Source organism: Lissotriton helveticus, chromosome 6 (genome assembly GCF_964261635.1).
Source record: "Lissotriton helveticus chromosome 6, aLisHel1.1, whole genome shotgun sequence".
NCBI classification, from domain to species: Eukaryota; Metazoa; Chordata; class Amphibia; order Caudata; family Salamandridae; genus Lissotriton; species Lissotriton helveticus.
Genome location: NC_136067.1, coordinates 1,713,283,709 through 1,713,310,872, shown reverse-complemented (window position 1 = coordinate 1,713,310,872; position 27,164 = coordinate 1,713,283,709). Strand labels below are relative to the sequence as shown.

General features: G+C 46.7%; 1 protein-coding gene across 2 annotated transcripts in view; it reads left to right on the top strand.

The window, feature by feature from the left end:
- KIF16B (kinesin family member 16B) overlaps positions 1-27,164 on the top strand; it is a 1,655,522-nt gene that overhangs the window by 370,703 nt on the left and 1,257,655 nt on the right. For both annotated transcript variants that reach the window (XM_078649578.1, XM_078649577.1), the window contains exon 7: positions 2,902-3,044. In XM_078649578.1, the coding sequence (XP_078505704.1) occupies positions 2,902-3,044 (143 nt within the window). The remainder of the gene's footprint in view (positions 1-2,901; positions 3,045-27,164) is intronic.

The following is a 27,164-nucleotide window of genomic DNA, read 5'->3' as shown; positions in this document are numbered from 1 at the left end:
CTCCTCTGTTTCCTGTTCGCTTGATGAGTTCCCTCTTTTAGATCCCATTTCATTGGATAAAATACTTCCCAAAGTCATCTCGGGTTCCCCCAATGACCCAGCACCCCCACAGACCCTTTTCATAGTCATCGAGGACATTCGCCCTGTCATTTTAGATGTCCTTAACTCTTCCATCACTTCCAGCTCGGTCCCAGTCCAGTGGAAGTGTGCGATGTTTAAGGCCCTTCTAAAGAAGCCTACCTTAGACCAGAACAACTTGGCCAACTTTCGCCCAATCTCCTTACTCCCCTGGATGAGCAAGCTGTTGGAGAGGCACATCAACAACATTTTAGTAGATTATTTAGAATCTAATAATCTGCTATGTGCCTCCCAGACGGGATTCCACCCCCAACACGGAACCGAAACTGCTTTATTAGCCGCAACGGAAGAAACCAGATCTGTGCTGGACCGGGGAGGGAAAGCAGCCATTATATTGTTAGATCTCAGCACCGCGTTCGACACGGTTAATCATGCCACATTATTACATCGTCTAGAGGGTATGGGCGTGTCGGGCGCGGCCCTGGAATGGCTGACCTCCTTCCTGGATGAGCGCTTCTTCCAGGTGTTTGAGGGTGAGGTAGTATCCTCTAAACAACCACTTAGCTGTGGGGTCTCTCAGGGCTCGGCCCTGAGCCCCACGCTCTTTAATGTCTACATGAGCCCTCTAGCAGGGTTAGTCCATCCCTTTGGTGTGCGTATTGTCACCTACGCGGACGATACCCAACTGGTGGTCTCTCTAGATCACCCGGAGGGATCATCTAACACCTTGGGACCCTGTCTAGAGGCTGTAGCCAAGTAGATGCAATCTTCTTTTCTCAGACTCAATGGGGAGAAGACCGAGATTATGCTGCTGGGCAATCATGCACCGACCACCTTGATTTCCATCTGGCCCGCCTGTCTTGGCTCCCCTCCTTCCCCTGAACCCCACATAAAGAGTCTTGGAGTCTGGCTCGACAAAGCACTAGACTTCTCTGTACAGGCCACCAAAACGGCCTCTACTTGTGTCGGACTAATGAGAATGCTCCGGAAGGTGCTCCCTTTGCTTCCTTTTCAGGCGAGGAGAATCATGGTTCAGGCCCTGATACTCTCCCGCCTGGATTATGGAAATGCGTTATACCTAGGAGCCCCGGTAGCAGTGACCAACAGACTCCAAGTTACGCAAAATTGCGCTGCCCGACTACTGTTCAACATTCCCCGTTGGCAGTCAGCCAAGAAGGCCCTAAAAGAACTTCACTGGCTTCCAGTAGCTGCTAGAATACACTTCAAGGCCATGTGTATTGTACATAAAGCCTTCCACCTAACAGGCCCTGCCATCTTGCTCCCTCTGGTTGTACCTTACACTCCTTCGAGAACCCTCCGGTCCAGTGCTTTGCATCTAGCCGCCACAACCAAAATTAATAAAGCCCTCTGGGGAGGCCGGGCATTTTCACATATTGCGGCGAGAATGTGGAACTCTCTTCCGCCGAATCTCAGGGAGAACCACAACCGGATGGCTTTCAGGAAAGCTTTGAAGACACATCTGTTTGTAAAAGCGTGTTAACTACCCCGGCCCTCGCCACAGTAACCAGTTTAAGCGCTGCGAGGCCTCCGGGTATGTACGCGCTATATAAATATAATTTTTCATTTCATTTCCTGTTTAATGTGCTTTTTAAAAATAATTGTTTAGTTCTGGTAATGCAGACAGCTAAAGCTTTCTGTAGGAAAACTAAATAAGCATTGGCATAGCCAGTAATTCTGGCCATTGCTCTTAATTTTTTCATTTTTATTATGAGCTTACGCACCAAAAACATGAAGGAAAAAAGAAAACAAGCTGCCACTTAAACTATACGCATTTACTGAAAAATGTAAATAAAAAAAATATTCACCGATGCAGCTGTTTTACTAGTGATGTCTTTGAATAAGCATTCAGTTGAGCCAGGCCTTTTATTATTTTTGAAATATCCAAGAATAAATCCTCACCTAACCAAGCACTCAAATTGCAGGCAGCTAGAATGCTACAATTTCACTTAAACATTTTAAAACACACTTTAAAAATAAAAATAAAATGAGTCGAAGAATTAGCCAGGATTTAAGTTAGTATAAGAAATAAAATAAATGTTCAGTTTGATCACTAAAAAGAAAGGAAGTACTTTTAGGACCATGTGAACAATCTGCACTGGCTTTTTTGCAGTGTGAAGGGAGCCAGTGGGTAAAGTGGGCTGACCCCTTGTCAAAATGTAAAAGTTAATGGATGAAGCTGACTAACAAAACATCTCTGCGTTATGTATTTTTTATATGTTTTTTGTGGGAAAATGAATAGCATGGCGCGATAGCTGAAGCTACCTCAAAGGCCAGACTTAAAAATACCCTCGTTAGAATAAAGCTCTGATATGTGAATTCTTCCCCGGTTTGGTTTACTTTTGTGCAGCAGTTTTTGCCGTAACGGAGAGCTAAAATTCCTGTCAATTGACATTGAAAACGATTTTTTTTCACCCCACCACAACTTTCGAGTCTCAAACACACACATTCCGAAAAAAAAGAGACTAATGCTGTTTGATTAAATGTATCGATTCGTCGAACAACGCCAAACTCATTAGCAAACCAGAAAATGCCTTTTCAGTGGAAAGCAAACCTTACCCTAACTACTCAGTTGACATTGCCGTCTGTGCAATGTATAGTGGTCACCAGGAAATTTATGTAGTGCTAGTGCATATCCGCCACCCAAAAAACTACAAAAAATAAGCTAATCAGAGGATAGCTTGTGCTGCCATATGGTTTTGTGTCTGACTTCTGTTTTATGTATGCTGACGTTGCTATAAACGTGCCATTTTAAAGAAAGTTAACAACGTTTTCGAAGTTTTACATTTCCTATGTGACTTGCAGATTTGTCCAAGCACTTAGTTCAGAACTACGGGGATGTTGAAGAGCTTATGGATGCAGGAAACATCAATCGCACCACGGCTGCGACTGGCATGAATGACGTCAGCAGCCGGTCCCATGCCATTTTTACTATCAACTTCACTCAGGTAGGCATTAGTGAAACGGACTTTAATCACATTTTTCATGACACAGTTTGATTGCTAATTGAAATGTGCAGCTGTCAATCAGAGCCCTGTGAGAACTAATTAATGTTCCTGTCATTAAGAGAACAGGAAGGGGGATGTGTTTCAAGTGTTGTTCTGCTTTAATTAGAGCAGCACGTGTGATGAATGTTTCTCTGTAGTAGCAAGCACAGCTGTTTGTAGTTCTCTACTAGGAAGTTGTCAAAGGGGAAAAAGTACTTTAGAACTCTGTCAAATGGTTATTGCTACACCCTACTCATAATTGTCACTTTCTCATTTAAAATATAATTTATTAATTTTAATGACAAAATATCACAATGACCTAGATCAAAATGAACCCTATACTTCAAGACCGATTCAGCAGTTGTATCTTTCGAGATTTTTGTTGTTGTGCATGCATAATGAGAGTACAGTAGGCCCCAAGGGCCACAGACAAAGTTATATCAAACGATGACCAGAAGTCCACAAGACATAAATATACCTATATTTCTTTTCACATCTTCTCCAGTTATGCACTGCCTGCTCTGCCGCCATACCCTTGTCCATGCTTCTCCATTCCTTCAAAGAGGGAGGTTCAGTCTGACTTCAGTGGAATGCAGTATCCCTCTTCGAAATCAAAAAGCCAAACCCCACAAACCTTCTCTGCAGCCTGGAGAATGACCAGCCTTCCATCATACCCATGAGGGCAACATTATGATCGAGGGTATAAGGCGTGTGTACGGTTCTGGTCTATGTATTGTGTACCAGTTGTCATTATAATTAGATACGTCGTCACTTCCGGATCATGTCATAAAATGTGGCTAGTAGGATTTCATATCCTGGGGCAGTCTGGGCTACTGACTCTTCCCATCTTCTATACCCAATCAGTGCTATAGTACATACTGTGCAGGTTATATTGCATGCCTCCTGTCACTCCTTGTATAGCTTGCCCAAGTCATGCTCCCAGGCTGCCTTTATCTTGCTCAGTGTGTCTGAGGAGGGAAGGACCAGTGGCCTAATCCGTCTGGAAATTCCCTTGCACCGCAGAGGTTCTGACATAAATTTGGCTACATGAGGGTTAATGTGGGGATATCTTTCAAATGGTCATTATTTGTAGAGATTGTATGACAGCTGGAGATATCTGAAAATGTGGGATCTCTGCAGGTGGTCAGGGCGAGTTCTTCAAGCAAATTGATGTGCACATCTTCCCACACATCACCCAAGTGAGATATCATGATGAGATCCCAGGATGTAATACCAACCAGTCTCGCAACCTGAGCCACCTGAACCTTGTGCCACAGAGGTGTCCCATTTGACAGTTTGCCTAGCCATTTCAGCCTTCTTCATTTTTAGGTCTCGACTATTCTATCCCGTCAGGGATTGTTAGGTCTCGACTATTCTATCCCGTTAGGGATTGAATAGGCGAGATTATAGTAAGCAGTCCGAAAAGTCTACCTGGCCTGCGGATCGCGTACAGTTCATGTGAGGCAGGCGTGTGACGCAGGCGCGTGCACATCAAACACCATCGGCCTCTGCATCAGACTCCAAGAGAATCCGCTCGCACACCACCATTTGTCTGAGCCTCGGCATCAGACTTCAGAGGAATCCGCTCCCAAGCCGCTCCCCCGCCGCCCCATCAGACTTCAAAGGAATACACTCCCGCTCCCCCGCCACAGCAATGCGGAGAACTTGTTTTTTTTTTTTGCATTCATTTCGCGGGGAAGCCGTGTTTTGTTCTGCGTTCTTTGCACCTTTCTCGGTTTTTTTTCTGGACCAAAGTGAAAGCCCACCGTGCATGTTTACAGTAGCCTTGCTCCTCAAATGCTGTTGCTGTGTTGCCATCTCTCTAGAGACCCTCAGCTTGAAAACACTCGACTTGCTAGCTGCAATGCTACATCCGCTATGCTTTGCCTCTAGACATGTTGATCCCTCACAGACTGTGCTGACTCTGCCCCTCCTGATTCTGAAACTGACCAACGCAGTCACCAAGCAGTCTCTTCTCTCTGTCTTATGATGTTTGCCCTGCCACCATTCACTTCGGACCCTCACACACCCTCCCACCCTCACACACCCTCACACACCCTCACACACCCTCACACACCCTCACACACCCTCCCACCCTCACACACCCTCACACACCCTCACACACCCTCACACACCCTCACACACCCTCACACACCCTCACACCCCCTCACCCCCACACCCTCACCTTCACACCCTCACCTTCACACCCTCACCCCCTCACCCTCACAACCCTCTCACCCTCACCCCTCTCACCCCAACACACCCTCACCCTCACACCCCCTCACCCACCTCACCCCCTCACCCTCACACACCTCCTCACCCTCACACCCCCTCACCCTCACACCCCCTCACCCTCACACACCTCCTCACCCTCACCCCCTCACCTCCCCTCACCCTCCCTCACACCCTCACCCGCCTCTCACCCACCCTCTCACCCTCACCCACCCTCTCAACCTCACCCACCCTCACACAGCCTTTCACCCTCACACACCCTTTCACCCTCACACCCTTTCACCCTCACACACCCTCTCACCCTCACACGCCCTCTCACCCTACCTCACCCTCACACGCCCTCTCACCCTACCTCACCCTCACACACCCTTACCCTCACAAACCCTCACACCCTCACCCTCACACACCTCCCTCACCCTCCACCCCTCTCACCCTCACACCCCCTCACCCTCACACCCCCTCACCCTCACACCCCCTCACCCTCACACCCCCTCATCCTCACACACTCTCACACACCCTCACTCACCCCTCACCCTCTCACCCTCTCACCCTCTCACCCTCACACACCCTCTCACCCTCACCTCCCTCACCCTCACAACCCCTCACCCTCACATCCCTCACCCTCACATCCCTCACCCTCACATCCCCTCACCCTCACATCCCCTCACATCCCCTCACCCTCACATCCCCTCACCCTCACATCCCCTCACCCTCACATCCCCTCACCCTCCCTCACACCCCCTCACCCTCACACCCCTCACCCTCACTCTCACATACACCCTCACACCCCCTCACTCACCTTCACTCACCTTCACTCATCCTCTCACCCCACCCTCACCCACGCTCTCACCCACCCCCTCACCCTCACACACCCTTTCACCCTCACATACCCTCTCACCCACCCTCACCCAACCTCACCCTCATACACCCTCACCCCCACCACCCTCACCCCCCTCACACCCTCACACCCCCTCACCCTCACACCCCCTCACCCTCACACCCCCTCACCCTCACACACCTCCTCACCCTCACCCCCTCACCTCCCCTCACCCTCCCTCACACCCTCACCCCCCTCTCACCCACCCTCTCACCCTCACCCACCCTCTCAACCTCACCCACCCTCACACAGCCTTTCACCCTCACACACCCTTTCACCTCACACCCTTTCACCCTCACACACCCTCTCACCCTCACACGCCCTCTCACCCTACCTCACCCTCACACGCCCTCTCACCCTACCTCACCCTCACACACCCTCACCCTCACAAACCCTCACACCCTCACCCTCACACACCTCCTCACCCTCCCACCCCTCTCACCCTCACACCCCCTCACCCTCACACCCCCTCACCCTCACACCCCCTCACCCTCACACCCCCTCACCCTCACACCCCCTCATCCTCACACACCCTCACACACCCTCACTCACCCTCTCACCCTCTCACCCTCACACACCCTCTCACCCTCACCTCCCTCACCCTCACATCCCCTCACCCTCACATCCCCTCACCCTCACATCCCCTCACATCCCCTCACCCTCCCTCACCCTCACATCCCCTCACCCTCACATCCCCTCACCCTCACATCCCCTCACCCTCCCTCACACCCCCTCACCCTCACACCCCTCACCCTCACTCTCACATACACCCTCACACCCCCTCACTCACCTTCACTCACCTTCACTCATCCTCTCACCCACCCTCACCCACGCTCTCACCCACCCCCTCACCCTCACACACCCTTTCACCCTCACATACCCTCTCACCCACCCTCACCCAACCTCACCCTCATACACCCTCACCCCCACCACCCTCACCCCCCTCACACCCTCACATCCCCAGAGCCCCTCACACCCCCTCACCCCTTCACACCCACACCCCTCACCCTTACCCTCACACCCCCTTACCTTTACACCCCCTCACACAGCCTCACCCTCACTCACCCTCACTCACTCTCTCACCCTCACACACCCTCTCACCCCTCTCACACCCTCTCATCCCTCTCACACACACTCTCACCCTCGCACACCCTCTCACCTCCTCACCCTCACACCCCCTCTCACCTCCTCACCCTCACACCCCCACACCCTCACCCACCCCTTCACCCTCACAACCCTCTCACCCTCACTCACACCCCCTCACACCCCACACCCCCTCACACCCCACACCACCTCACACCACCTCACCCTCACACACCTCCTCACCCTCACACACCTCCTCACCCTCACACACCTCCTCACCCTCACACCCCCTCACTCTCACACCCACTCACCCTCACACACCCTCATACACCCTCACCCACCCTCACCCTCACTCACCCTCACACACCCTCACTCACCCTCACTCACCCTCTCACCCTCACTCACCCTCACCCTCACTCACCCTCACCCTCACACACCCTCTCACCCTCACACACCCTCTCACCCTCACACACCCTCTCACACACCCTCTCACCCTCACACACCCTCTCACCTTCACACACCCTCTCACCCCCACACCCCTTCACACCCCCGCATCCTCACCCTCACACACCCTCACCCTCACACCCTCACATCCCCAGACCCCCTCACACCCCCACACCTCCTCACCCTCACTCACCCCCTCACACCCACACCCTTACCCTCACACCCCCTCACCCTTACACCCCCTCACACAGCCTCACCCTCACTCACTCACCCTCTCACCCCTCTCACACCCTCACACTCACACCCCCTCTCACCTCCTCACCCCACACCCTCACCCACCCCTTCACCCTCACAACCCTCTCACCCTCACACCCCCACACACCCTCACACACCCTCACACCACCTCACCCTCACACACCTCCTCACCCTCACACCCCCTCACTCTCACACCCGCTCACCCTCACACCCCCTCATGCACCCTCACCCACCCTCACCCTCACTCACCCTTTCACCCTCACACACCCTCACACACCCTCTCACCCTCACACACCCTCTCACCCTCACACACCCTCTCACCCTCACACACACCCTCTCACCCTCACACCCTCTCACCGTCACACCCCCTCACCGTCACACCCCCTCATCCTCACACACCCTCACACATTTATTTATGTATTTTATTTTCAAGGTTTTATATAGCGCTGCTGGACCCAAGAGTATCAGAGCGCTTTACATGGAGGTGAGAATCAACAAATGTTTGTGCGAAAAATAGAGAAACAAAAAGCAAAATATACGTAATGGAAGAAACAAAAAGCAAAAACGTAATGGAAGCAATATACATAATATAGCATAATTACATAATGAAAGTGAAATCTGTAGAGCTTGCGTTATTTACCCCAGTATTTGTTGAGAAGTAGTACTTTGAGTTCTTTTTTGAAGAGAGAGTAAGAGGGGTTGCAGCGAAGATCTTTGGGGAGAGAGTTCCAAATTGTAGGAGCATTGCCAGAGAAAGCACGGGATTGGGTCTTTTGACATTTGAGTCTAGGAGGGATAAGGACAAGGGAGTTTGTGCTTCTCAGGGACCTGGAGCATCCTGCTTTGTGTAGTTTGTTTGAAAGGTAAGAAGGTGTGTTTTGGTGGAGAGCCTTGTGTGTGATGCAAGCGATCTTATTTGTTGGATCTTCCTTCAATTGGGAGCCAATTGAGGATCTTGAGGGTAGGGGAGATGTGGTCAAATTTTTTACAGTCGGAGATGAGTCTTGCAGCTAGATTTAGGACAGATTTGATCGGCGCGAGATGGATTTTAGGTGTGCCGGCCAGAGTTGCGTTACCATAGTCGATCCTAGAAAGGACAAGCGATTGGACAACAAGCTTGAAGTCGGCTGCTGGTATAAATGGTTTAATTTTCTTGAGTTGTAGAAGGGTGAAAAGGGCACTTTTTGCTGCATTTTTAATGTGGGGTATGAGATTGAGGTTCTGGTCAATACTGATGCCTAGGAATTTAACGGAATTAGAGGTGAAGAGTGAACAGTTAAGAGCTTTGATGTCATTGATCCAGAGTTGGATGGGAAGGGAGTTGTTTTTGGGGGAGAACAGTATTATTTCCGTTTTTTTCGGGTTAAGTTTGAGATGGTTTTGATGGAACCAGGTTTGAACTTTAGTCAAGGTGTTATTGAGGTGAAGTATGTCTTTGTGGGATTTGATCTTGTAGTATAGTTGGGTGTCATCGGCATAGAGGTGGTAACTGATATTGGCTTGTTTGAGGATGAGAGTGAGTGGTTCCATGAACAGATTGAATAGGGTTGGGGAGAGGATGGATCCTTGGGGGACGCCGAGTGAGACGGGTTGGGGTTTAGAGAGGAAGTGGTTGAGCTTGATTTGTTGTGATCTGTTATGAAGGAATGAGGAGAACCAATTTAGAACATTACCTGTAAGGCCAAATCGAGCTTTAAGAATGTTGAGAAGGGTGGGGTGGTGTACAGTATCAAAAGCAGAAGAGAGGTCAAGGAGGATTAGTATTGAGGATTCCCCACTATCTAGTGAACGATGGATGTCGTCAGTAATGTTTAGCATAGCAGTTTCGGTACTACATCCTTTTCTGAAGCCAGATTGGAAAACATCAAGTAGATTGTAGGTGATGATGTGTTTATCTAATTGTAGTAGGACACATTTCTCTAGGGCTTTAGAGAGGAATGGAAGGTTAGAGATAGGGCGAAGGTTGCTGAGGTCATTAGGATCAGTCGTGGGATTTTTTAGAATAGGTGTGATTTGACCAAGTTGAAGAGAGGCGGGAACGCAGCCAGTGGAAAGAGAGGAGTTGATGATTTTGGTCCATATAGGTGCGATGATAGAATTAAGTTCTTGAACCAGGTGTGCGGGAAGAGGATCTTTGGAGTGGGAGGAAGGTTTGAGTTTGGTAATGATATTAGTGATCGTAGATTCAGAAACTGGACTAAAGTCACTCCACAAGGCATTGTTTTTAGCTGGGGTGATGAGTTCCAGAACGGGGCCAGGTTGGGAGAGAGCCGGGAGGGCTTGAGAGGGGTTGAGAGGAGTTGATATAGAGAACAAGGGCGAGTTAGAGGATGGGGCGAGGGTGTGTTGGGTGGAGGGAGGTTGGAGTGAGAGCGGGAGAGAGGAGAATGATAGTTCGATCAAGTTGATTTTGTCAGTAAAGAATCTAGCGATTTCTTCACATCTGTCGGTAGAGGCTAAAATTTTGGGAGGGCCAGTGGAAGTTTGTTTTTTTACAATGTTAAAGAGTTCTCTCGGGCGGTTTCTCGCCTGATCAAGCTGAGTCCGGAGAAAGGAGGCTTTTTCATTGAAGATATGTTTTTTGTATTGGGCTCTAGCGGCTCTAAGTAGAGCCAGATTTTCAACGGTCGGATGCTTCCTCCAGCCCCTTTCAGAATGTCTAAGGGATCGTCTTTGATTATTTAGATCGGTATTGAACCAAGACTTAGGAGGGATATTTTTTTGTTGTTTGAATTTGATTGGAGCAATTTATTCGAGGGCTTCACGAATAGAGTTATTATAGTGGTTGGTTAGATCGTTGGTGCTATCAGAGAGTGGAGGAAGAAGTAAGTGGTTCTTAATTGTCGATTTCAATTGTCCAGGGGGAATGAGGTGAAGGTTGCGTGTGGGTTTTTTAGGTAAAATAATGGTGGGGGTGCTGCGAGAAACGGGTCTATTCATGGTAAAAAGGATTAGGTAGTGGTCAGACCAGTCAACCGGAAGTATGTTAGATAGGGAGGCCAGATCATTGCTGGTCATGATAGCATCAAGGGTGGCACCTTTGTTATGGGTAGGAGAATGGCAGATTTGGGTCAAATTGGTGACATCTATGGTGTCATTGAATATGATGACCGCAGGGTCATCCTTTTTGTTCCAATGGATGTTGTAGTCACCGAGAAAGAGATTGTTAGAGTGTGAGAGTGACGCTTGGATAATAAGATCAGTCATCTCTTCCGTAAAGGGGATGTTATTACCAGGGGGGTGGTAGATCGAGTGCAGCCGGATGGTGGGGGAGTCAGGTATCGTGAGATCGGCGCAGAGGTATTCAAAGGATGAAGGATCTTGAAGGGGGACAAGTGAGATGATAAGTTCAGTTTTGAAAATTAGGGCAAGTCCACCTCATGTTTGTTCAATTCTATCTTTCCTAATGATAGAATAGCCAGGGGGAATAAGTAAGTCAAGGATGGGGGTAGAGTGGGCGGTGAGCCAGGTTTCAGTTAAGAAAGCGATGTCAATGTCTTCGCTGAGAATGGTTTCAGCAATCTCAGTGGCATGGCATGAGGCGGAGCGGCAGTTGATCAGCATGCAACATAGGGGATTTGGTTCGGGTGATTGTGAGGGAGGACAGGGGGGGATAGGTCTAAGTTGTTGGGGAGGTCTCGGGGAGGTCAAAGGAGGGGGGAATCTGCTAGTTCCTAAGAGTACTGGGATATTAGATTGATGAATCAGTGGAGTGGTGGGCAAGGGTGGGGAGAGCGAGATGGGAGCGTTAGTAGATAAGTTACTCTCTACGGATGGTGGGTGAGTACCAGGATGCTGCGGTGAGGGCCTTATGTCCAAGTCGGGCGGGATAATTTGGGAAGGATGGGTGTGAATGGGACTGGTTGTGTCAATAATGGAGTGGGGGGGCGTGTTGCTGTAGGTAAGCGTGTTAAGAGGACAGAAAGTGGAAGTGTTGTAGAGAGTGTCAATGTGTGAGGAGATGGTTTTGGTAAGGAGGGAGATCTCGTTTCTGAGGGAGGAGAGTTCTAAAACTAGGGATGTGATGACCAGTTCAATATTGGGGGGTGCCGATGTGAGGTTAGATATGAGAGGTGAGTCTGTATTTATTGGGAGGATGACAATGCTGGGGTTGGGTGGTGGAGGGGGACGGTGAGGAGGATGGGGGGGAAAACCTGGAGGGGGGAGGGGGGTGGTATTAAAATGTGCGGGGATATCATTTTTGTGGGGCAGAAGTGGACATGATGAGAATGTGGAGAACTTGTACTCTTCAGGCTGACAGTTAGGAGAAGGTGGCATCGGGGAAGTAGGAAGAGGTGAACCAGTTGGATTGAGGGTAATCGGAGATAGTAGGGAAGTGAGAGGAGGTGGTTGTGGAGGGTAACAGGTGGCTGCTAAGGGGGTGTGGGGATGTGAGCCAGAGGGACGGAAGGTATGAGAGTCGTAGGGAGGGAGGAGTGAGGGAGTTGGAGTGTGTAAAGAGGGGGGTAGAATCGGGGGGTACATGGTGGTGGGAGAGGTGAGGAGAGAGTTAAGGGGGGAAGGTGCATGGGAGGGGGGTAATTAAGGGAGCGTGGGGGAACCAGGAGGTAAGGGGCAGAGGGAGAGTTGGTAAGGCAGTTGAGGGGTGGGAGGAGTGTGGGAGAGAGCTTGTAGTTAGAAGCGGGGGGACCAGGGGTGAGTGGGGGATGTAGGAGGCGTCATAGAAGGAGTGAGTGGTGAGGTGTATGGGGGAGGGATGTGGGAGAAGGGGGTGAGAGGAGAGACAGGTGAGATAGAGCTAAGAGCATTAGGTATTGATAGGGGAGCAAGGGGAGGTGTGTGGGTAGCCAGGGAATTAGAGGGGGTGAAGGATTCAAGGAGGGGGGAAGGAGAATCGGAGGTAGAGAAGGGGGGTGGGGCATGAACATAAGAAGATTGTGAGATAAGGGAGTCGTAGCACGTTATAATGTTGAGAGCGAGAGAGGTGAGTAGAGATTGAGAGTAGTCTGTTTGGTTGAGGGAGGGGGAGGAGGGGGGAAAACCGAGAGGGGATATAATGGGGTGTAAATTGTCATTTAGAGTGTGTGGGGGGGAGATAGAGAGAGGGGATAGAATGGGGTGGGGGAGTGGTGGATCAGAGCTCATACTGGAGATGACAGTGGGGGAAGTCATTTGAGGATGTGAGGGAGTAACGGTGTTGAGAGTAAGAGAGGGAGAGGGATGGTCTGGAAGAGGAGATGGGGGGAGGGAGAAATTAATGGTGAAGAAGGCGAAATGAGTTGGGATAAATCAGGGAGAAGAAGTGAGGGGGTCTGCGATGTGATGGGAGGAGGTGAAGAGGGCAGCGGGGGTGAGATGGGGGGGTTTAGGGATTGAGTGAGTGTTTGGGAAAACTTACAAAAGTGTTGTTCAAAGGAGTCAAGATGGTTCTCAGACGCTTGGATGAGTATGGTTCCGGATTTGAAGATGGAGATCACTACTTCGCCTGGGAAGGATGAGGATGATGTGGTGGAGAGTTTAAAGCCGTAAGGGATAATATGAGAATTAGAGATAGTGAGGTAGCGTAAGAATATGCTTTTCCATTTGGATCACACACCCTCACCCACCCTCACTCACCCTCTCACCCTCACACACTCACACACCCTCTCACCCTCACACACCCTCTCACCCTCACACACCCTCTCACCCTCACACCCTCTCACCGTCACACCCCCTCATCCTCACACACCCTCACACACCCTCACCCACCCTCACACACCCTCACCCACCCTCACTCACCCTCTCACCCTCACACACCCTCACCCTCACCTCCCCTCCCCTCCCCTCCCCTCACCTCCCCCTCACCTCATCTCACCCTCACACCCCCTCTCACCCTCACACCCCCTCACCCTCACACCCTCACACCCCTCACCCCCACCCCCCTCACCCCCTCTCACCCACCCTCTCAGCCACCCACCCCCCTCACCCTCACCACCCTCACCCTCCCTCACCCTCCACCCCCTCACACCCCCTCACCCTCCACCCCCTCACACCCCCTCACCCTCCAACCCCTCACACCCCCTCACCCTCACACCCCCTCACCCACCTTCACCTCATAGCAAAACAAAACATAGCATAGCTAAACACAACAAACCATAGCAGAACAAAACATAGCATAGCATAACAAAACATAGCATAACAAAACATAGCATAACAAAACATAGCATAGCATAACAAAGCATAGCAAAACAAAACATAGCATAGTATAACCAAACATAGCCTAGTATAGCAAAAGCGCAACAAAACATAGCAAAACATAGCAAAGCAAAACATAGCAAAACAAAACATAGCAAAACAAAACATAGCAAAACAAAGCATAGCATAACATAGCATAGCAAAACAAAGCATAACAAAACATAGCATAGCATAACAAAACATAGCATAGCATAACAAAGCATAGCATAGCATAACAAAACAAAACATAACATAACATAAAACAAAGCATAGCATAACAAAACATAATAGCATAACAAAACACAACACAACATAGCATAGCATAACAAAACAAAACAAAGCTTAGCATAGCATAACAGAACATAGCATAACAAAACATAGCATAGCATAACAAAACACAACAAAACATAGCATAGCATAACAAAACATAGCATAACAAAGTATAGCATAACATAACTAAGCATAGCAAAACAAAACCGAGCATAGTATAACAAAATATAGCATAGCATTGCATAACAAAACACAACAAAACATAGCAGAACAAAACATAGCAAAACATAGCATAACATAACATAAAACATAGCATAACAAAACATAGCATAACAAAACATAGCAAAACACAACAAAAAATAGCATAGCTTAACAAAACACAACAAAACATAGCATAGCAAAACATAGCATAGCAAAACACAACAAAAAATAGCATAGCTTAACAAAACACAACAAAACATAGCATAGCATAACAAAACATAGCAGAGCAAAACAAAGCAAAGCATAATAAAACACAACAAAAAAATAGCATAGCTTAACAAAACATAGCATAGTATAACAAAATATAGCATAGCATAACAAAACACAACAAAACATAGCAGAACAAAACATAGCAAAACAAAACTTAGCATAACATAACATAAAACATAGCATAACAAAACATAGCATAACAAAACATAGCAAAACACAACAAAAGATAGCATAGCTTAACAAAACACAACAAAACATAGCATAGCAAAACATAGCATAGCAAAACATAGCAAAACACAACAAAAATAGCATAGCTTAACAAAACACAACAAAGCATAGCAAAACAAAACATATAATAGCATAGCAAAACATAGCATACCAAACACAGCAAAACATAGCATAACAAAACATAGCAGAGCAAAACAAAGCAAAGCATAATAAAACACAACAAAAAGTAGCATACCATAACAAAACATAGCATAGCATAACAAAGCATAGCATAGCAAAACATAGCATAGCAAAACATAGCATAGCATAACAAAACATAGCATAGTATAACAAAACAAAGCATAGCATAACATAACAAAGCATAGCAAAACAAAACATAGCATAGTATAACCAAACATAGCATAGCATAACAAAACATAGCATACCAAAACAAAACATAGCATAACAAAACAAAGCATACCATAACAAAGCATAGCAAAACAAAACCTGGCATAGTATAACAAAACATAGCATAACAAAACACAACAAAACATAGCAGAACAAAACATAGCAAAACAATAAAACGTAGCATAACATAAAACATAGCATAGCAAAACATAACAAAACAGCATAGCATAACAAAACAACAAAACATAGCACACATAACAAAACATAGCAGTGCAAAGCAGAGCAAAACATAGCATAACAAAACATAGCATAGCATAACAAAACACAACATAGCATAGCATAACAAAGCAAAGCTTAGCATAGCATAACAAAACATGGCATAACAAAACGTAACATAGCATAACAAAACACAACAAAACATAGCATAGCATAACAAAACAAACCATAGGATAGCAAAACTAAACATAGCATAGCATAATTTATTTATTTTTATTTATTTAAAGAGTTTTATATAGCGCTGGCTAGACCCGGAGGTATCAGAGCGCTTTACGTGAGGATCAACAATATAACAGAAAATCAACGATGTAACAGAAAAAGTTCTACAATTACACAATAAATCCCCAAAAATTAGGCAATAAAATTAGGAGAGGAGAGAAAGGAGCGAGAAAAGTAGTGGAGGGGGCAGGGAAGGTGAGAAAGGGAGGATAAGGGAAGAGACAATACGGAGAGACGAAAAGAAGTCTGTCTAAAGACCGACTGGGTAGGTGATGACCAAGGAGGGAATCCACGGCCCATCTCCCCTATAGCTAAACCAGGTAGCTCCATCGGGCATCAGACAAAAAAGTTCAGTCTCTATACATTGAGAGAGAGGAGAAGGAGAGACATAAATAGAGGGAGGAAGTGGGAGGAGAAGACAGGAGGGACGAAAAGAAGTGCAACAATGTGGAATAACAGTATAACAGAAAAAGATCAACAATTACACATTACATCAAACAATCAGCAATACATTAGGAGAGGAGAGAAAGGAGAGCGAAAAGAAGTGGAGGGTAAGGGAGGTGAGAAAGTGAGGATAAGGGAAGAGACAACCGTAGAGACAAGAGGAAGTCTGTCTAAAGAACGACTGGGTAGGTGACGACCAAGGAGGGAATCCACGGTCCATCTCCCCTATAGCTAAACCAGGTAGCTCCATCGGGCATCAGACAAAGTAGTTCGGTCTCAAGTGTCGAGGGGAAGAGGTTCGTAGAAAAACAGGATGGGAGGGATATACGGCAGAAAGACGAAGGAAAGACTGCTCAAAGACCGGCTGGGTAGGTTACGATCGAGGGGGAACTCCTAAAACCCATCTCCTCTATAGCCATCAGGTAGCTCCACCGGGCTTTGGCCAAATAGCTAAGTCTCAAAGGGAAACATTTAAATAACATGGAGGGCAAAATAAATGGAGCGTAGAGGGGAGGGAACAGGGAAGGTGAGAAAGGGAGCATAGGAGAAGAGACAACAAGGAGAGACGAAATTAAATCTGTCTTAAGGCCGACTGGGTAGGTGACGACCTAGGAAGGAATCCACGGCCCATCTCCCCTATAGCTAAACCAGGTAGCTCCATCGGGTATCAGACACAATAGTTCAGTCTCAGTACATTGAGAGAGGAGAGAAGGAGAGATATAAATAGAGGGAGGAAGCGGGAAGAGACGACAGGAGAGACGAAAGAAAGTCTGGCTAAAGACCGACTGGGTAGGTGACGTCCAAGGAGGGAATCCCCGACCTGTCTCCCCTATAGCTAAACCAGGTAGCTCCATCGGGCATCAGACAAAATAGCTATCTCTCAAATGACGCGGGAAATTCACAGGTAAACAGGGTGGAGACTAGGGCAAGAACAGGTGAGGGCAAAGGTTAGTAGCAGGAAAGTGGGACGAGTACAGCTGGGAGGGGTAGGGGGTAGGTAGTTCGGTAAAAGTTCCCATGGATCTGCTGAAAGGCATTCAAAAAGCAGGTCAGTTTCTTCACAGGTGCCATCTTGAGGTTAAAACACCAGGTGAGAATTGCGCCAGAAGTTTTGTGTTGCTTTGACCGGTAGGAACGGTGGCTCCAGCGTCTGTCTCTTGCTGATCTCCAAGATGTCCCCGATGTTAGAGAAGAGGTGATGATGGTCGGTAGTGTTCATGGTATCTTTGAGTTGCTCAGATTTACGGAAGAAGCGCACCAAGATGTCAAGGTTGTGTAGGTCTTTGCTTTCAAAATAAAATGTTCACAAACAAATGCAAATAGAAAAAACGCTCCGGAGTTGTCCGTGAGCCCCCCGCCCCCGCGACTGTGAGGTAATCAGTTCAGTTCAACTTTATTTCGGCTAATATAGCCATAAAAGCAGCAGTACAGAGACAAAAAAATAAACATTTACAGACATAAAAAACATTTACAGACAATTATTAGCAGTGCCTTCATCAACAATTTGTCGCATACATAAATGGCTGTTGGTAAGAATGAAACTAAGCAACAATTAATTCAAGACCGGTAAATTCACGATACTACGTTAAAAATCTAAATAATTTAAGTAAAAAAGGTTTTCTCCATAATTAAAAAGCCAGACTAAAAACCAAGTTTAAAACCTTTAAAACCACACGTCTTACAAGGGATGAACTCGGTGCATTCCACATTTTCTAATACTGAGTGGAAAGGGCTATGGACGTCAATATTACATTACAGCTTGTACCCTAGCCGTTTCCTGATGAGATACACATTAAACAGAAACCTACTTATGCAAAAGACAACCAGTTGTGAGGTATTAGACTTGATGATGCGCTCTGCCTCTTTATATGATCTGACACCCATATTTTTACGAAGGGGTCTAATCCAGCGATATCTAGGTGATTTATATGCTGGACAAAAGAACAGTAAGTGGACATCATCTTCCTTTGCCTTTAACGAGCAAAGGGAACAGAGGCCATTGTCGTTTTTACCTCCCCAATTGCATGTTTTAGCATTTGTCTGTAATACCCCGTATCTAAATTGCAAATATAAGGTTTTTGCTATTGGTGGTCTTATTTCATCCATGAATGGTTCGAATGCAGCATTATCTTTTATAATCATAAATTGCTGCGTCAGTATGCCAATAGATGAACTATGGAATAGCTCATCATTAACATTGGACCAGTAAGTTGACTTTAGACGTTTTTTACACACCGGTGTCATATTCTGGGGTTCTTCCCAAAAGTGGGACAGCCCTAACCTGGTACACCAAAGGGAAACATGTTTTAGCCAGGTGATTTTCTTATATTCGTCAATCTGAATGATTTCTATCAGACCACTTTTATAGTTACACAACTCCGGGGTTGTCCATAATCTTATCCAATACAGCAATGGTCTAAGAGCTGCTTGATGGTACGTCCTTTTGAGATTCAAATCCAAAAACATTGGAACTAAGGGGGTTCTAGTTGGTAGTTTAAGTAATTTACACAAAAAATGATTCTCTTCCTTTTCAAAATTGCGTTTGCAATGATGTCCCCAAACCTCGGCACCGTAAACTGCCGCTGCTTGGGCCTTTGCCTTGAATACTTTAAGTGCCGGTCTAATGGCTTTAGAATAACTAGCTCCGTGCACTTTTAGGATGGGCATCGAATTCTGCTTAAAAGATAACTTACTCTTTGCTAGATGTCCCTTCCATGAGTGGTTACTATCCAACAAAATACCTAAGTAATTAAAACTCCCCACGTATTCCAATTTTTGGTCATTTAGAACCAAATTCTTTCTAAAGAACTTTTGCGGATTTATGGACATATATTTTGTTTTAGATGAGTTTATTTCTAACCCCTTCTTTACGCAGTAACCATAAAATGAATTCACCAGGTTTTGAAGACCCCTCGGGGTCTGTGAGATGAGGATTGTATCATCGGCAAAAAGTAATGCCGTGATCACCTCATCTCCTAGTTTCGGGGAGTCGTGGTCACAATCCCTTAGGTAAACAGGTATATCATTAACATATAGTGAGAAGAGCGTAGGCGCCAGCACACAGCCTTGACGCACGCCACGACTCACCAAAATGGGCTTTGAAAGTTCACCTCCCTCCCCCCATCTAACTTTGGCATAATTCCCGGTGTGTAATCTAATGAGTTCTTTAAGCAACTCACCGGGGACCCCCATATCTCTTAAAGTGATCCACAGAAGGTTCCCTGGAACGAGATCGAAGGCAGCCCTCAAGTCTATAAATGCCACGTACAAACTGCCCTTTCTTATATTAATGTACTTCCAGCAGATGCACGTGAACCTGAACACTTGGTCCACAGTACTAGTTTTTGGTCTAAACCCTGCTTGAAATTTAGACAATATCTGTGTCCCCTCCATCCATTCTGTGAGTCTATTTAAAATGTGCCTGGCAAAAACCTTCTGTAAAAGGTCAATTAAACTAATTGGGCGATAGTTGCCCGGATCGTGACGATCCTCTTTTTTGAAAATCGTTACAATTTCTGCCCCTTTCCAACTGTCGGGGATTGGTGTTCCAGCCACTATAGAGTTACATAGAAAATTAATGTATGGCCCCCAGACTTCAACATCATGTTTAAGTAAATCTCCAGGGATCTTATCCGGTCCTGGGGCTTTACCCACTTTGATGGCTTGTAGTGCCTGGGTAGTTTCCTCCATACTAAAATATAGTGGTGTAATGCTCAATTCAAGATTACTCTCTTTATTATGTACGGACGACCCCTGTTCGTTATAGGAATAGAGTTTAGTAAAGTGGTCGCACCAAGTTTGTTCGTCTAGATAAAGATCCTTAGATGATCTACCCTTTCTGTTACCTTTAGCTATTATACTCCAAAAGGTGCCCTGATCTCTCAATTTGGCTGCTGTTAATAAGTCATACCATAGGGCATCTTCCCATGCTTTTTAAGCCTGGGTCAAAATGTTGTTATATGCATGTCTACTTTCTTTTATAGAATGGGAATTTTTAGATTTAACAGTCTGGATCAGATGGTGCTTCGCTAAGCGGCATTCTTTATTATACCAAGGGTTAGCCATCTGTAGATGACCGTCGCTTGGGTTCTTTTTCCCTTTGCAATTTTTGCTCAGAAAGGGGATTAAAGCATCAACCAATTTGTAATGTAGATCTAGAACTCCCTGGCTGCCTAATCGGAGCTCCTTACACGACCCAATAGTGTCGGAAAAGGTATTGTAAATATTTAACATTGTCTCACCCTTAGCTAGGATGTAAGGCCATCTCAGTGCACGTCTATTGTTAGTTATCTGCAATTCCCCAAGTGGACTATTTCCTATGACCTCTTTGTCCTGTTTAGCTAAAAACGGTTGAGGATGTAGCCATAATTGGAGTGGGAGATGGTCACTCTCTGTCCTATCATCTATTTTGAGATCAATAAGTAAATACCATAGACTCATGGAGACCAATATAAAGTCTATATGTGACTTATAATTGCCTTTATGAAATGTCAGGGCTGCTGGTCTGTCAGACTGCAAGCGGCCATTACATGCCCTAAGATCATGACCTATTGTCAACTGCAAAATTTGGGTTACAGCTACCGTACATTTAACAGACCCAGTAGAGTCCAGATTTGGGATATCGTTAGCCATATCTTGTTCTTCAAGTAAATTATCAAAACCCAACACCGGTTCATATTTGCAATTAAAATCCCTTCCTACTATTACTTGGGCATTTGGGCCTAGAGAATCTAAGAGTGAATCTAGATGTTCAATGACCTTAGATTCTTTACTTGCTGGGTATGGCCTATTATAGATGTTTATTAAATATAGAATTTCTTTTTCCCTTGTCACCACTTTTAACCCCAATAGGTCAGGGGAATGAGTTGTCAATGTGGTAATCTCTATTTCTAAATTTATTCTAACCCAGATCACCAGACCCCCTGCCGCCCTCCCTCTTGCTGAGGGGATTTTGTCGCAATAGAATGTTTTATACCCAAGTCTGTGGGGGATTTCCAGAGCCCAAGTCTCTTGAAGGAGGATACTATCGTAGTTCTCAATGTAGGTACACCAAACTAGGTCACGAAGATTTCTGACTAGCCCTGCTATGTTCCATGATATTAGTCTTGCTGGTAGATTATCTTTAGAACCAGATAGCGGGTACATTCAGCAATTCCTCTTGTGTGGAATTGTCATCCAGTCGAACATGTGCGATTTTTAATACTTCCAGTGAGATGTTTCTGGAAATCGATCTCTCAGACACTGTCCAATCAATACACCAAGTACTGGCCTCTCCTAAGGTGCCAATGTTATCGCTATCACAATTAAGAAGAGTTTCTCTTGCTAATGCCATTGGAATACAGCCTAATGCAGGTTTGTCATCGTGATTCAATAAGGGCGCTACTATCTGAATAAACTCGAACTCTAAATTTAATGTGTTAGGTTTTTCTACTTGTGTAGTTAAAGGTAGTCCCAACCCAGGTCTCTTGGTCGATGCAAGTCAATCATTCTGATCCAACGCACTGAGTGCCTGATACCTGTTGCGCGTTGGGATCTCAAAGACTGGACTTTTGTTAAAGCCGAAAGGCCTAGGTGGTATGTTATGTTGAGCACCCTTTGCTAAATGGCTATAAAAATATCCCAAGGGGTGTACACCCACACTATTCTCACTCTTCCTCAAAGATGCTGCTCTAAGAAGCACAGTCGCAACATGCTGTGGGTGCCTAAAATTAATGATGACACAGTCACCCCTACAAGTAACAAAACAAAGCATGGAATAGCAAAACATAGCATAACAATACACAATAAAACATAGCATAGCAAAACAAAACATATAATAGCATAGCAAAACATAGCATACCAAACACAACAAAACATAGCATAGCATAACAAAACTTAGCATAGCAAAACAAAGCGTAGCATAATAAAACACAAAAAAATAGCATAGCATAACAAAACATAGCATAGCATAACAAAGCATAGCATAGCATAACAAAGCATAGCATAACAAAGCATAGCATAGCAAAATATAGCATAGCATAACAAAACCTAGCATAGCATAAGAAAACACATCATAGCATAACAATTCAAAGCATAGGATAGCAAACCATAGCATAGCAAAACAAAACATAGGATAGCAAAACAAAATATAGCATAGCATGCAGCATCACTCCGCACCACCACAGCATCACTCAGGGGCACCACAACATCTCTATGCACTACCACAGTATCACTGATCGCCACAGCATCACTCGTTCGCCATCACAACATCACTCAGCGCCACCACAGCATCAATCTGTGCAACCATTCAACAACTCCTGGTTCAAATATGTTCTCTCATTGTTTCAAGCTTTATTACAAATGTAACAAAAATGTTAATATTTCACTTCTGTTCTTGGATTTTCGTCACAATAAAATACAATGAACATAATCTTCACAAAAGTTATTTACAAAACTTTAAGCTATTGCCATTCTAAATTACAATAACTTTCATTTAAATATTAATTATTGAAAAAAAATTAAAAGCCATTGTTATTTGTAATATCAATACATGTAAGTCACGTAAATACAACACATATTGCATTACAAATGCTATAGTTGTCACATTTGCGAAAGTTATAGCTATTGGCATTGTAAATGACAAAGCTATTAATTTCGCTATTTTCAAAAGCAAAACATAAATAAAAAATTTGTCAGTTACAATACCAATAGCTCAAACGTTCCTAATGCGAGACCTGTTGCATTGCAAAAGCTTGTTTTAAGGTGATTTGCAGTTTTGCTGACTGACTAATAGTTGTCACTTGTGCCAAAAGTAAAAAATAACAAAAATGTTATATACATTTTTATCATGCCTGATTGAATATTTCTTTCATTCATTATGAATTCTAAGCAGGAAGTCTTTTGTCTGGCCTGGCGTTTGCTTTAAACAGAGTTACCCCAGCAATAAGAACATGCATATTGAATTATTGCACTTCACACATTTGGACTTTTTAAAACTGCTTCCAGTCAGATTGAAAGTGCAATCTTTTGTTAGTTGATTGATGTGGCAGTTGTGCTTTTATAAACTGTTGTGCATTAACAGAGAATGTGATGGGTCTCATTAAGAGTTAATGGATCCTAGTGATATCTTTGAATGCTGATTTTCATTTTACAGTGTTCGAGGCATGTGGGCTGCTAAATTCATATCTTAGCATTAGATCGCCGCCTAGTGTTGGGTCCGGATGATCGCACATTGTTGTCCTGGAAGAGTCTTCGAAGTATCCTGAGATAGGTGGCTCCTCCCCTGGACTACAGTGCGCATGGGCATCGGCTCCATCCCCAGATTGTTTTTTTCCGCCATTGGGTTCGGATGCGGTCTCGACCTCTCTCTGTCGGACCCGAGAAAAACTAACTTTTTAAGGCCAAAAGGCCTTGTTTTCATAGCGTCGGTATTGTTTGCGCACGGTCTCGAGTTCTTCCGTCTCTTGGAGTCGGATTCAGCGGAGTGTTTTCACTCTTCGGACATCGAGGCCTTCTCATCGCGACACAACTGCAACTTTCCAACATGGAGCGGAGTCCATTTAAGTTCTGTCCGCTCTGTGGGTCCAAATACCCACATATAGATTTGCACCCCGTCTGTAACAAATGCCTTTCACCAGACCATGACGACGGAAAGTGCAAGGCCTGCGCACAATTCAGGTCTAAAGACTCTCAAGCTTCGGCGCGCGGTGCGCCTGGAGGCCAGACAAGCGGCCCCGGATCCGGAAAACATTTTCGGCGACCAAGAAGAGGAGGACCAGAGTCATCATCTCCAAATCTCCCCGCCCGCGACGGAGGTCGAGGCGGATCCGGTAGACGACGACGGAGTCGTGGGTCAAGGCCTTGAATACGTCGACGAGGTAGGGGACGTCGAAGAGATTTATGGGGCCGCGGAAGATAGCTCAGGGGACGAGCTATGCCCCGAAGATTACGAAGATCACGATCGGGTCACGGGATCGCCTGTTGGCCTTACCCAAGACCCCGTACCGCAAGCCACAGCCCCGCCTTCAGGCCCGGCCACGGACACACTTGCTGCGCAGCCCGTTTCGAAACCGAAACCGAAACCTACGGTATCGACAACACCTAAAATGGCCGACCCGAAAACGAAACCGAAACTTATGGACTCGAGCGTCCCTAAAATGGCGGCCGTACCAATGAAAGCTACCGCACCGGCTACTTCATCGACTCCGTCGGCCTCCGGTCCACAGAAGTCGAAGAAATCGGTCGATTCGACAGGGTCGAAGTCGGCGCCAGAGGAGGGATCCTCTAAGAAGGGTGGTCGGCACGGGTCAACCGCTGCGACACCGTCCAAGCACGCCAAAGACAGCGGCACGGCTCCGGTTCCGACTGGGACTTTGTTAGTCGGACGCGTGGTGGACACGGAGGCGACACAAGCACACGGATCGAAGGCTGGCACATCTGCGCATCGGTCCAAGGACTCTGGGTCGGCGGCGGCAGCATCTTCGTCCAAGACTCAGAAGGGCCAAGACGTCGGATCCGAGGGGAAAGTCAAGCCATCCTCGTCGGCGCAAAAGGCCACTGCAAGTGAAGCGTCCCTCATCGCCTCTTCACTACAGAGAATCAGGGAGAAGGCCGCTGCTACGTCGGCTCCGATGCCACAGACACAGAGGGACACTCCGGCAAAGCCTGCGAGTAAACTTCTTTTCCTTCTGCCACCAAAAGAGGCGCCGAAGGCCTTTTCAACGAAATCGACGCCAAAGAAGTCGGATTCTACAACGGCAGGGGCACTTTCAAGTCGGGTACTCGACTCAGCAGAGGATTCTGAGCGTTTTATCGACGCCGACACGGGCAAATTGACCCTTTACAAGAGGAGGATCACTTCAGAGCCAGTGGACTCCTATGTCATCCCCCTGAAGAAGAAAAGGCTTCCTCAAAACGCTTCAAGCCTCATAGAACCTATCCAGCCTCCTCCAAGGAGGAGCCCTACACCCTCACCAGATCACTCTGAGGGTGAGGGATATGATGAGGATGACCAATACACCTTCCCCATCAATGAACTAGATGCACAGCCAGATTCATATGATGACATTGGTGACCAAGGCACCCAAAGTGTGGGGCAAGACCCACAGCCTTTCAGTGCACGTGCATCCCCAACAGAGGACTCTGCAGGTTTTCATGCACTCATTGAGAGGGCAGCTGCTAATCATGATGTGGACATGCATGCTGACCCAGTTGAAGAAGACTTTCTATTTGACACTTTTTCAGTCTCTGAAAGATCAGTGAAGACGCTGCCTATGCTCAAAGGGGTCCTCAAGCATGCTGCGGACATCTTTAAAGAGCCTACCAGAGCGAGAGTGGTCAATCCACGTATCGAAAAAAAGTACAGACCAGCACCTGCAGACCCTGCATACATTCGGGGACAGTTGCCACTGGACTCTCTTGTGGTCGCAAATGCCAGGAAACGGGCCAACTCCCAGACGACGGGTGAAGCTCCTCCCCCGGACAAAGAGTCCAAGGTGCTAGAGGCAGGAGGCAAAAGAGTAGCTGCACAAGCTGCCAATTTTTGGCGTATTGCAAATACACAAGCACTCTTAGCACGTTACGATAGGGCGCATTACGACACCCTAGAGCAGATTATACAACACCTGCCTCAGCAGTTTCAAGAGGCCACCAAACTGCTTATAGAGGAGGGAAAACTGATCTCCAACGCAGCCATCAAGTGTGCACTTGACGCCGCAGACACTGCAGCTAGGGCTATCAACACTAGCGTCATGCTAAGACGACAAGCTTGGCTCTGCATATGGGGGTTTAAACCAGATATCCAGACAACCATACTTAATCAGCCAGTCAATCCTGATAGACTGTTTGGTCCAGATGTTGACACCACCCTAGAAAAAATTAAAAAAGACACCGAAACTGCTAAGTCAATGGGGGCCCTACAGTCACAACAGTTTCGTGGCAATAATTTTCGTCGCTCAGGTGCGCGTGGAGTCACCAGAGGACAGATGGGTCAACAATCGCAATTCTCTAGAGGTGGAGCACAATCCTCGTACACCAAACAGAACAAGGGGGGTTACCGAGGAAACAGCACCAGAGGACGCGGCAGAGGGAACAACAACTCCCGCTCCTCTACCCCAAGCAAACAGTGACTCTCTGTCACTACCCCCCGACCACTTGACACCTGTCGGGGGGAGACTGCAGCGGTTCCTGCCCGTCTGGAGAAACATCACCACGGACAGGTGGGTGCGACAACTAGTCCAGTACGGTTATTGTCTAGAGTTGAAATCCACTCCACCCAACATTCCACCAAGGCAAAGGCCTATGTCCGCAGAGCACTTGCACTTATTGCAGCAGGAAGTAGTGGCGATGCTGCAAAAAGGCGCAATCGAGCTCGTGCCAGTGGGACAGGAAGGCACAGGGGTATATTCCCTGTACTTCCTTATTCCAAAGAAGGACGGATCTCTCAGACCGATTCTAGATCTACGTCCCCTCAACCTGTATATACTGTCAGAACATTTCCATATGCTTACACTGCAACAGATTCTTCCCTTGTTAAACCAAGGGGACTTCTTAGCAACCTTAGATCTCAAGGATGCTTATTTCCACATTCCACTACACCCGTCCCACAGGAAATACCTCAGGTTCACTATCCAAGGCAAGCATTACCAGTTCAAGGTCCTACCCTTCGGAGTCACCACAGCCCCAAGGGTGTTTACCAAGTGTCTGGCGACAGTAGCAGCGCACCTCAGGAGGCAGAACATCCA